The sequence below is a fragment of the Schistocerca piceifrons genome, chromosome 11 (assembly GCF_021461385.2).
Source record: "Schistocerca piceifrons isolate TAMUIC-IGC-003096 chromosome 11, iqSchPice1.1, whole genome shotgun sequence".
NCBI lineage: Eukaryota > Metazoa > Arthropoda > Insecta > Orthoptera > Acrididae > Schistocerca > Schistocerca piceifrons.
Genome location: NC_060148.1, coordinates 108,250,883 through 108,263,271, shown reverse-complemented (window position 1 = coordinate 108,263,271; position 12,389 = coordinate 108,250,883). Strand labels below are relative to the sequence as shown.

The 12,389-nt window shown below is 37.4% G+C and overlaps 1 protein-coding gene across 6 annotated transcripts in view; it reads left to right on the top strand.

Moving 5' to 3' along the window:
• LOC124719975 (zinc finger protein 723-like) overlaps window positions 1-9,092 on the top strand; it is a 98,525-nt gene extending 89,433 nt beyond the window's left edge. For all 6 annotated transcript variants that reach the window (XM_047245194.1, XM_047245191.1, XM_047245195.1 and 3 more), the window contains one exon: window positions 5,725-9,092. In XM_047245194.1, the coding sequence (XP_047101150.1) occupies window positions 5,725-7,132 (1,408 nt within the window). In that variant the 3' untranslated portion in view covers window positions 7,133-9,092. The remainder of the gene's footprint in view (window positions 1-5,724) is intronic.
• The last annotated feature ends 3,297 nt before the right edge of the window (window positions 9,093-12,389 follow it).

Here is a 12,389-nt window from a genome sequence, read left to right as displayed (position 1 = left end):
CTGTCTGTAGTGCACAATTATATCTTCCTTTGTGCTCAGTAAAGCTCTTTTTTCCTGTCACAAGATGTTCTCATCCCAAATTGTAGCTATGCCTTTTTGGTGTTAGAACTGTAGTAGCCACTTGACCTGTTGTGTAGGAAAGCTGGACTGATGAGGTTGCAAAATTATTTTTAGGAAAAAATTCAATTCTGCATTTACTGTGTATATCCATGGTAAAAATTAACCGTTTTTCACCTAGTAAATGCTCATAGATGATTGTGACTGCTGTGTCTAGATCTAAACCTGTTCCCTGCGAAGCACAGTGAAATAAGAGATTAATATCTCTGGTTAGGCCTATATGATAAGCATCATACAACCTCCAGCAATGTTCTGAGGTGAGTCGCACAGTTGTTTTGAAAGCATTGGATTTCTGCGGTATCCTAGCAATGGATTCTCTGGTATCGTAGCAATGGACCGACTACTGTACCTACAACTGAACCAATGTAATGATTCCTTTTGGTATCTTCACATATTGCTAGACTCAAGAACATATGAGAGTAGTGATATGATACTATGTCTCTCATTTTTGTGAAATACACTATTTTTAGTCGTAATGTTTGAAGCTAGCGGGCAATCCTTGCACCACTTCAAAATTTTATCTAGGTAAAGGCTGATACATTCTTTTAAGTTATTTATAATTGACAGAGCTAGTAATTATATGTGCCTGTACAGTTGTGGATAGTTTTGCCTTTTATCTGTCTTGGCTATGAAACTGAGTCAACAATACTGTTCATTATAGTTTACCTATATTTCTGTATTCTTATTTATAATAACTTCTACAGGTGCATTACCCTTCTTTTCTCCGTATTCACCTGACCAGAAATTTTGTTCCCACCATATCAAACTTCAACTTATCCATTTCTCATTTCATGTTCTCTGACTCACCTAATCAATCGAGGGACTTCACATTCCACACTCTGACATGTAGCGATATTGTTTCTTTCACCTGATGATATCCACGAGTGTAGCCCCCTCCCAGAGATCTTATTGGGAGGCTATATTGCTACTGGAATATTTTACCCAATTGGATGTCATGATCATTAAACTATGCAGCAGAGCAGCATGTGGTTACAATAGGTGTAGTTCCCCTTGCTTTTAGCTGTTCACAGTACTAACATAGCAAGGTCATGTTGGCTAATGATACAAGACCAAATTGTATAATCATCCAAACCATTCTGCATTTATATTTACATAGATACTCTGCAAGCAAGCATATGGTATGGGGTGGCTGGTACCTTTACTACTAGAAAGACCTGCCATCCATCTTCATTAACCACATGTTAGTGTGTGGACCCTCCCTAGATATCCTTCCATTGCAGTTTTATGTACTTTATGTGTCTGTCTGTTGTGTTAAGGCATGCATGTCACTTCACTTTGCCAAGATAAATGTTTCATATGGTAAGTGGGTGCCACACAACTGAAACATGTGAAATAATTTAGCTATTACCAAAAAGTCATAAAATTAGGAAATCATGACATTGTGCTGTGGAGATGCTGATAGACTTTTTAATTGTACACTTAATATCATATATTCTCACTACATTCTTAAGTAAGTTATTGGTTATCATACGTTATTGTTCAGAAGCTACACAGGAATTAGGATTGGCTGGTAGAAATGAGGCAACACATACTTGAGGAAAATTATGAATAACTAAAATGGTAAGCTCCAGTTAAAAGATATAATATTAAACTCAAGTTCATAAGGGTTAACAATATGTGTAACTGCTCATGCAATCATCTTTAAAATGATGCCAAAAGTCCCAAATATCACAAGCTTTGTTGTACTGTGTCATTTAAGGGACAAGAACTCCATGGGAAATAGCAGAAAGCTGCATATGATTCAGGAACATAAGTGTTTCAACAGTTGTATCAACTTGAACCATGACTGTCACTCACTTTTGTTATGGGAAGGTGGTTCCAATGAGACATCTTGGTATATTCAGTATTGGAACTTTCACTAGCAAAGTCTTCAAGAACACATTTGATGGTGACTTGGGGGTTGTGGCAGCTGATGGGGGTGTTTCTTGATGTTCTACTCTATCCCAACAGAACAAGATAGAAAATACTTGAAACCTAAAGCCACCACCATACTCATTGGAGAAAAAACATAAATGAAATAACAACTGTCAAAATAATGAGACTTGATGCTTCCAGAGCATCAGGTACAAATACCCTATCCCATGAATCACAAGTGGACTCAGCCCCTAGATGCAAATATTGATGGTTTTGTGTTGGAACCACCAAGTTCCACAGTGAAAAGCCTAAAATTGTCATCTCCCTAATCAATTGTAGTAATGACACAAAAGCTTCTCATTGATTTAGTTACTCCTATACTGCAATGGAGCATTCATAGTTTGATAGCACATTTGAAGTAAATGAAACTTTTTATTTGTAGACAGTCACAGTATTTCATGTGAGTCACTCTGTAAATGTTTCAATACTCCCATGCTGTCAGGGCTCAGTATCTGACTGGTTGCCACTATGGGTAAGGATTGCTGAATAGACAACCTGTGTTTTTGCTGTGTGTGAGGCATAAGTGAGGCTAAGTGAGGACTGAGATCAGACACTAGCTGTATCAATTCTTAGGGGAGTTACTCAATGATAACAATAGATTTTGTTTTGATTTGCCAAGATCCTCTTTGCAAGAAGCATTGCTAATATTATCCTAAAATTTTGCCAGTCATTTCATTTGTAGGAGATATTAATGTCAGTAATATGCAGGTGTAATGTCAGGATCTCGTGGTGGGTTGAGAGATGAGCTATGTCTTCTAAATACAAGTGCTAGAATTTACTTCAGCACAGTTATTTGTTTTCTCACAACTAGTCTCTAATCCTGCTTAATTATAATTGTAACCTACACACACATGCATGTCAAAAGGAGGTCACTGAGGTGGGTACCACATAGAGCAAACAGAGGATTGTTTTACCATCTGCTGATATTCAAAAATGCTTACATCTTGCCAGACTGTGATTATTGCAAGGTAGATTCACCACACTGTTGGTGCACTTGCCCTGTTGTAGAAGTAAGTGTCAACCCACAGTATTCATCATCTGCAAAGCTTGGTGATAGTTCCAATGTTGTTCGTCTACAGTGAATATTTAGCACAGAACAGCTGTCTGCATTGTTTCTTTTGTGATCTGGGTCAACAAAAATATGAGTAGCAATGAGGAGGATTTATTATTGTTTTGATAGCACATAAAACTCCTGTATCAGGCAGGAACAAACCTAAACACCAGAGGGGAGAAAAGGAGGTAGCTCAGACAGTGTTGATGTAATGCCACAAGAAACCTAGATATGACTTATTATTTTCAAGTACTGCTACATAACAGCTGAACTAGTAGGAAAATTTCAGCTTTATGTGAGAAAGCAATCGTGCCTCTTCTACTGAACCCAGGGTAAAATGATACATTGCACAATAATTACTGTAAGGTGGCCCTCACCGACAGTACGCCAAATGACAAGAAAAATTCTATCAGCATGTGCCATACCTGGTCTGTAGAATCCAAGAAACTGAGCACTCACATCCAGTGTACATTTGAAGGATATTGCTCGATCCTGAGAATGTGAATGGCTGGAATACGCTGCCTTTCCCTAATCAGATAATACGTTGGAACAGTGTGCAATTGTGGCTGTATCCTCCTTGTATATGTGTTGACAGGAGTGTTAGGGCAAAGGCAGTGCCTGCCATCTATGTCACCTGTAAGCTTTGAAAGTGGGAGGTGTTTCCAGCCACTTTGATAATGGGCACACCAGGCATCTACTCTTATAATATGGCCTATGTGGAAGCAACTGTGTAAGTAATATACCTACATAGGGCATACCGAAAAGGTGTTTTTTTTAAAAAAAATTCAACGTGTAGTACTGTAGTCAGTGGGATATAATATTCTACATTAACTTAGTGTCTGGACGTTTTAGACAGAAGCCCATTTTACTGAGAGTTTCTCTTAAAGAAAGTTTTCTGGTGTATGGCATTATTGACACAGTGTATAACTGTTCTACGCAATGTAGTGATTAACTGCAAAGGTTTTTATTAATCACATAGAAAATAGCTTTTACTGTAGTCTGATTAAAACTACTTGATAGCTGATGTGTGTCACTTGCCACTGCAATATTGCTACATCCACTACCAGCTACATTGCTTGGTTATAGGCAACACACAAACACAGCTGATTATAAGTGACCTATGACTAAAATGTGGCAGATGACAGGTTTTGTAGCATTGAAACAAACTCGTGTCCTAACCTTACCACAACTATGTGATCTGCAGTATATCTGAGAAAATAGCAATCAACAATCTGCAGCACAATTGAGATCATGATCATTTTGTTCAGAGCTTTTAAGGCTAACCTGTATGACCGAACTGATGACTGAAATATTTCTTAGTATGTTTCTTTGCACAGACATCTTCTGCAGCAAAGTTACAGTTTTTGATAAAAGCAAACTGTAACTTCTGACTGTCATTGGTTACTTGAAACCATATATCCATCAAAAAGCAAAACAGTCAAAAGCAGCAATCAGGATAGAATAATAGCACAGGAGTATGTGCATGCTCCTACCCACCCACAGCCATATCCACACTCATATGACCTCATTGGGAAGCTCAAAGATGTCCATTTTCATTGTGATGGAATGGGGTAGCTGCAGGTGAAATGATTGGACCCAGATGTCACACGGATGGACCATGCACCTACTGCAATTATTTGCTCTCAGAAGACTATGGTAGGATTCGCTGTACATGATTCGTGCCGGTGTCACCATTGATATGTTTGTTTGATTCAGTCAAGGATGTTTTGGAACTCCAAGGGGCCAGATATTGAGTAGTTGTAAAGATAATTTTGAATGGGAGTCTGTAACTGCATTGGCATCCTCCCTGCCAGACAGTATGTCAATTAGAAAGGGCTACACGTAAGCTGTGCATCTAACAATACATATGTAATGTTGGAATAATTTGTGTATGTCATTCACATTTGTTTATCAGTCTGGAAATTTATGTATGTGTTCCTTCATTTATTAACCTGACATTATTTCTTCTATATGTACAGGTGTTTTCGACATGGTTGATGGCCATACCACCTAGTCAATAAGAAATGTGATGTTGGTGGGAGTTGGTGATTAATCTGGAGTCAAATAAAATGCCATGCTTTATTGCTTTCAGAAATAGATTGATCATTGGTGGTTTTAAGAATTTCTACCCAAAGCCTAAACTGTCCTCCAAAACAAAAAAAAATCCACATGGAAATAGTGATTGGTTTTTATTTTAAAATCATAGATTACTCTTATTTTTTGTTTCCCTTTATCTTTTGGTGGAAATTTTTATGTCAAAAGCTATTATTTCTAATAAATGTAATAATTTGGTGTAAAAGATTGTAGAACAGTATTTTAAAAATACTGCAAGACTTTTAATAATAGATTCTACTAGAGAATAAGGGAACCTAGTCAGCACTGAATGAGACTGGGTGTTATTCAATTTCCTGTGGTCATTTGCTTTATAAAAATGTTTCATATTAGGAAAATTCTATCATTCTGGTAGAATGTCATGACAATTTTAAATCACTTACATTTACTAAGTTTTCTGTGATGGCCATACATTTTTATGTTTTGGTTTATAGGCCCTGATTTTGTGGATTGTGAAATATTGTTCTGTATTGTGTAAATCAACATTTCACTCTTTCCTCCTTCCTCAGTTTTATTCAAAGTGCTGGTGACAGCTGTGACATTTCATATCAAGAAACATCACATCAAGGAGTAGTCAATGACAAGCTGGAGATATATGCAGAGAAGTCAACAGATTTCAGTGTGTCTCACAACTATACCAAAATACAGACTTCTCAAGAAGACGGCTTATGTGGCACAAGATTAAGTTGTAGCATCAGGGAAAAGGAATTCCATAAGTTTAACTGTAGTTTCTGCCTACAGAGCTTCCCTTCAAAATACAGACTCATAATGCATGTCTTCATCCACATTGACGGTGTGCAGGCACCTTCATATGTGTGTAAGTCATGTGGTGAGGTATTTCCTACTGATGACTGCTTTAAAGAACATTTGAGAATGAGGGAGGGTGACCAAGCGTTATCTGCTACCAACAGCGAGACACTTGAATGCAGTGATGATCATGAAAACAATATCTCCTTTGAGTGTGTACAAGACGGAATCGTGGAACAGACTGAGGAGCCCCCTTCATACAAGGTACCCAGGAAAACTTTTAAAAAATCGTTTAATGACATATGTAATACACATACTGTGAAAGAAACTGAAGAGAAACTCGAAAGATGTAATGACTGTGGAATTTTATCTACAAGTGACCATGTTCATGTCCACACTGTGCTAAGTGCAACGAGACATCACAAATGTGATGTTTGTGGTAAAACGTTTCCTTTGTTATGCAATCTTCAGGGACACAAATTAATACACACTGGAGAGAGACCTCACGGATGCGATGTTTGTGGAAAATCGTTTACTGAAAGGGGCAATCTCAAGCAACATGAATTAATACACACTGGACAGAGACCACACAAATGCGATATCTGTGGAAAATCATTTACTCAGTCGGCCCATCTGAAGACCCACAGTTTAATACACACAGGAAAGAGACCACACACATGCGATGTCTGTGGAAAACCATTTACTCAGTCGGGCCATCTCAAGACCCACATTTTAATACACACAGGAAAGAGACCACACAAATGCGATGTGTGTGCAAAATCGTTTACTGAAAGGGGCAATCTGAAGAAACATGAATTAATACACAGTGGACAGAGACCACACAAATGCGATGTCTGTGGAAAATCATTTACTCAGTTGGGCAATCTCAAGACCCATATTTTAATACACACAAGAAAGAGACCACACAAATGCGGTGTGTGTGGAAAATCATTTACTGAAAGGGACAGTCTCAAGAAACATGAATTAATACACACAGAAGAGAAACAATTTACCACAAGTATCACATTTGTGGGGTCTAATGTATTGAGTAATCTCAAGGCCCACAAGTTATCACACAGTGGAAAGAGACCCTACACATGTAGTATTTGTGGAAAATCTTTTACTCATTGGGGCAGTCACAGGAAACACAAATTAATACACACTACATAGAGACCTCTCAAAGTATTGTTGAGGTCTGTAGACCTACACATGTTCATAGAAGACCACTCGTGTTTTATGAAAATTGTTCGCGTGTGCTACAGAGAGGTCACAAAAAATACGACAAATCCATTTCCGCAGCTTCACATTTGAAGAAGTTAGATACTAAATACAATATATGAAGCGCACAATTGTGATTTTTTGTTGCAAATGCTCCATGCTTTAATGATCGGGCTACCCGAAATTTGTGCATTGAGATATATCTTTTACTCGTTTGAGTAGTAGTACTGTGCATTTATCAGGACCCCATATTCTTCAAGAGAATGTACCAGTATGCTGCTAATTATTTGAAAGAAACTGCAATTTAAATCTTCATGAAGCTGTATCCACTACCCAGGCAACAGCAGAAATCTGTTTATTACACATTCATAATGTAGGAAATTTATCTCAAGAATGGGCAAAGATACAATAATCTCTTGATTATGCAAACATATTATTAAGGTTTACCTCCTTAATAGTAATGCTATTTGTGTGATCAATAATCTACATCCATTGGGAAATAACTGATGGTGGCAAGTATGCTGAGATAAGGGAAAAATTATAATCATCTACCTAGTAGCGTTTTGATTCACCTACAGACCACAATACAACAGTGCATCTCTATGGTTTGGACTAATTAGTTCTTCGTTAGTTTTTCAGTTGTAAATTGGACTATAAGTCTACACACATCTCACACCTTTCCCATTAACTGTAGGCTATTGGTTTGTTGCTGTCTAGTTGGTGTGCAATAGCATCCCAGATTCATTTCATCATGATCTAATGAGGTGAGCTGGGTGGGAAAGACAACAGTGTGAACCATCATGCTGCTCGAACCATTGCAGTGTGATTCTTACCTTGTATTTTGGACAGTTATCCTGCTGCAAGATGTTGTCACTCTCTGTAAATACATCAAGCATTAAGTAATAAGGTTGCAATAATGTTCATGTTCTCCACATCTGTCATGGTGCTTTCAGTTATCACCAGCTGTTTTCTTGCCATCTCGTATGAATATACCCCATAGCATGACACTGCCTCCATCTTCCTGCACCTGTTGTGTGGTGCATGTATGAAACAACTAGTCATTTGCATAATGACATATCTGAGCACAACCATTGACCTGGTCTGAAAGAAATGTCATTCATCCCAACATGTGACACTTCCTTATAGGTATGCAGTCCAATCTCGATTGTCCTATTTGTATTGCTATTGTAACTTACAACATTGTTAGATCAACATGGGAATACAAAGCTGTTATATAAAACTTGGGGCCTCATGTTAACAGTGTCTGCTTAATAGCTTGAAACGCTCGAGCCTGCTCAAGCATTTTCTCCTGTCTCCACAGATTGCCATCTATCCCACTTCACAGAGCAGCTAGGTTCTGATTTGCTTGTTCTAGATAATGCATGGGCATCCTGCAACCTTTGTCAACTTGTTGTTTCACCATATTTCAACAATGTTCCATAGAGGCTCATGACAGAAGCATCTGCACAGCCAACCACATTCGCTGCTTCTGAGATGCACTTACCCAGGCGCCAGGCAAAACCATCTGCTCTTTGGCAAAGTTATTTATGCCATTTTTTCACATACTGTCACTACAATGATAACAACTCACTTCTGGTTGTATAGTTTCATTACTACATGACATAACCACAGTGCCACTGCGTAGCAAACACTCCTCCTATGGAAGTGGGTATAATGATTTGGATCAACAGTGTATCTTCACAAAGAAGGGTCTTTTGGTAAATTGTGTAGTAATTCAGTTTTTCTACTTTGTTAAATTTTATGTCAATACACTATTGCCAGTTCAAGTGCCGCATTTCTTGTGAAAAATATTTGGATTACAAAGCTCTGTACATAATTCTGAGTTAATGAAGTTTAATTTTATGCATCAAATCTTTTAATTATTTGTCTGTTTTTAAATATCATGTAACTACTGTACAAACATCAGATTATAATTCCAATTGTTTGTAGAAACACAAGGACAGTTGAAAGAGCTCAGTGTGATTTCTAGGTTATGAATTTAATCCGAATGCTTAATTTTAATTGTAATAAGTTAATTTATCAAATGTAGTTTCTTTCTAATTGCTTTGTTTTAATTTGATTTTTTAGTTGTCTTTTATATGCTTTAAACAAGATTTCATGGTGTGTATTTACCATAATTTCTCTGAGTAAATGTGAGGTTTTCAGAAATCTTTACTAATGCTTTGCTTCATACTTCATAATGTTGGTTTTTGGTCAGTTTTTTTCGATTTACTACCAATTTCTTATTGGTGTAAGGTAGTTTATTAAGTTTTGTCATACTTTTAATAACTTGAGACAGTTATTTTTAAGTGATAGCCATTTGAGTTTCGCAACACTTTAAGCTGTGTGGCTTTTTACCGAAATGAGAATATATCTGTCATTGTGGTTCTTGCAACATAATAGTGTGCTGCTATCTGGGCTATAATACTGCAGTGGCTTTTAAATATTTAGGGAATGCTGATCTAGTTGCAGTTTGTGGGCTCTCATTATTCACACACTTGATGAGATATTTTGGTTGTGACTTGGAATGAAATTGCATGGATTTTAAATTGTGTCATTCTCCTTATAGTAATGTTGTTACACTATTCTGTCCAGCTACTTAGTTACATGTTTCTACTACAGTTCCTGTTGGTACTGCGTCTTTGTGGATGGTCTACTATAATCATAACAGAAAATATTTTGTTCTCTCAGTAACGCTTGCTGAGACAAAAATCATTACTATTTTTATTCAAGTAAGAACAGAGCTCTGAATTCACAAACTTACAATACTGCTACTCTCATGAAGCTAAAATCCTGACTCGAAACTGTCCTATTTTAATAGTCTCATCACTGAAAATAAGCTTGTGTTGATTCTGAAGATTCTGTACAGAAATTGAGTAAAGTAACCCACAGTGATATGTTAAAATCGGATTTCAAATGACAAAGGGAATGAGAGATATTGACAATAGTACTTTATTTTGACAAAGTGCCATTAATTGTTATAATGTGGTATTTACATGATAACACCAAAACAAATGTCATTACTAGTAACTGGTTATTACTGCCATCATCATATGATGTTCCTGACCACTTTTAGACGTTTTGTACTGAAATATATCTGGTAAATGCCATAAAGGCTGCAAGGACTATCTTCACATTATCACCATTGCTCTGCCCCCAGTAGCTGAGTGGCCAGCGCAACAGACTGTCAATCCTAAGGGTCTGAGTTCGATTCCCGGCTGGGTCAGAGATTTTCCCCCCTCAGGGACTGGGTGTTGTGTTGTCCTAATAATCATCATCATCATCATCTCATCCCCATCGACACGCAAGTCGCTGAAGTGACGTCAAATCGAAAGACTTGCACCAGGTGAGCAGTCTACCTGACAGGAGGCCCTTGTCACACGCCATTATATTACCATTCACTTCAAGCTAATATAGGTGGCATTGGCCAACCAAAAAGTTCTAAGGAAAATCAGTTGATACGATAATTGTTACCTTCCACTCCTGTCCAAAATGGTTCTTTTCAAAACCTATACCGTTAGTCATCTGTCAAAAGACTAACATTAGTGTTCACTTGAGGCCAAACTGAATCATAAATAAAGAAAGTGTGATTCTAAATATTGTTATAAGAAGAATTAGAGTACTTTTTGTTTGAAATTACTTGAGTGATTGCAGGTTGTTGGAAGACGATACAGCTTTCATACAACGCTAAAAAAAGCTACCTTTCACTAAAATATAAAATTGTCAAAAGACCTTGCAGGTTGATGCTACTTATTTGGATTTGTGTGTGTGTAAGTATTTGTGCTATTAAAATTTTTTATTGTTTAAGTTTAATGTGGCTACGTTTACTAAGGGGAAGTTAACTAGTGTGCCACATGCGACTGCAGGTGTAACTCTCTTATATTTTTACCCATAAATTTGTACAGGTTGTAGCTATGCAGTTGCACATCGACATAGTTTCGTATCTTAGGTTACAGTGCATGGCACATGAGATAGATGTATGTAATTCATACATTGTCTCATAAAGAACAGATTGAGACACACCAGTATCCCTCTGTGGTGGTTGCATTAGTTAACTTTATTCAGTTATACTCAGGTTAGTTGATTTTCAACAAATATTGCCATAAAGCACGTTATGGGACATTTCGTAAGTATTTGCATTACTACGAATAATTATGAGTAGACTGATCCTTTCACATCAGAAGTATTACAGACATTAAGTCAGTGGTCGTTTTTGGGCCAGTGTTGACTATAATATCCATGAATATTGACGGAATACCTCCCTACAAGCAACAACTCTTGCAAGACGCGCCGCACTAAGCACTGTGATATTTTGTGTGTTCAAGAAATACACACAAACACTCAGCAGAGACTTCCTTGAGTTCCTGGAATAAAACTGGTTGCTGAAACACAAGATGCACAGTATGGAAGCGCCGTCCTTATAAGACCTGACCTTTAAGTTTGTAGTGTTCGTCAGTCAGAGGATAACAATATTGAGATTATTATTGTTAAGTAACATTAGAGTCACATCAGCATATAAACCTCCAGCAACAGATTTTTTCTTCACCCCTACTGAACATTTTATTACAGGGAAAGCTTCTATTGTGGTATGTGATTTCAACATTCACATCCATGTTTGGGGGGTACACTCAAGAGGATCAAAATGGTGAGGCTGTCCTCTTGTGGGCTGAAACTTTCCATCTCTCACTCCTTCACGACGGCAAACTACCTCATTCTTTCTTCAGTGGACGCTGGCTATAATCCATATCTGCTTTTTGTTAGCGAAAGTATTTTTCATACCTGCACTAAATACGTCTGTAAGCCCATACCAAATACACGTCGACCTATTATGTGTCAAGTTCTCCCACAAGTAAGCCCTCAAGTAATCACTTTCAGATGAAGGTACAACTTCAAAACGGCTGATTGGCAGAAATTATCAAAGTTATTACATGAGAAAATTGTAACTATAGCTCCTGTGCCAGATCAATATAAAAATTTTGTTAAAGTCGTTAATGCCTCCTCCTGAGCATCAATTCTAAAGGGATGCAGAATGAACTATATCAAGGGTGTAACACCTGAAACGACCACTCTTCTTTAAGAGTACTACAGAAAGTTTGAAGAAGATCCTTTTAGTGCAGCCACATCAATTCATGCACAGAATGGTCTCTCTTCAATATCTGAGGCAAACAGAGAACAATGGATACAATTAATGGCAGACTGTGACATGAGT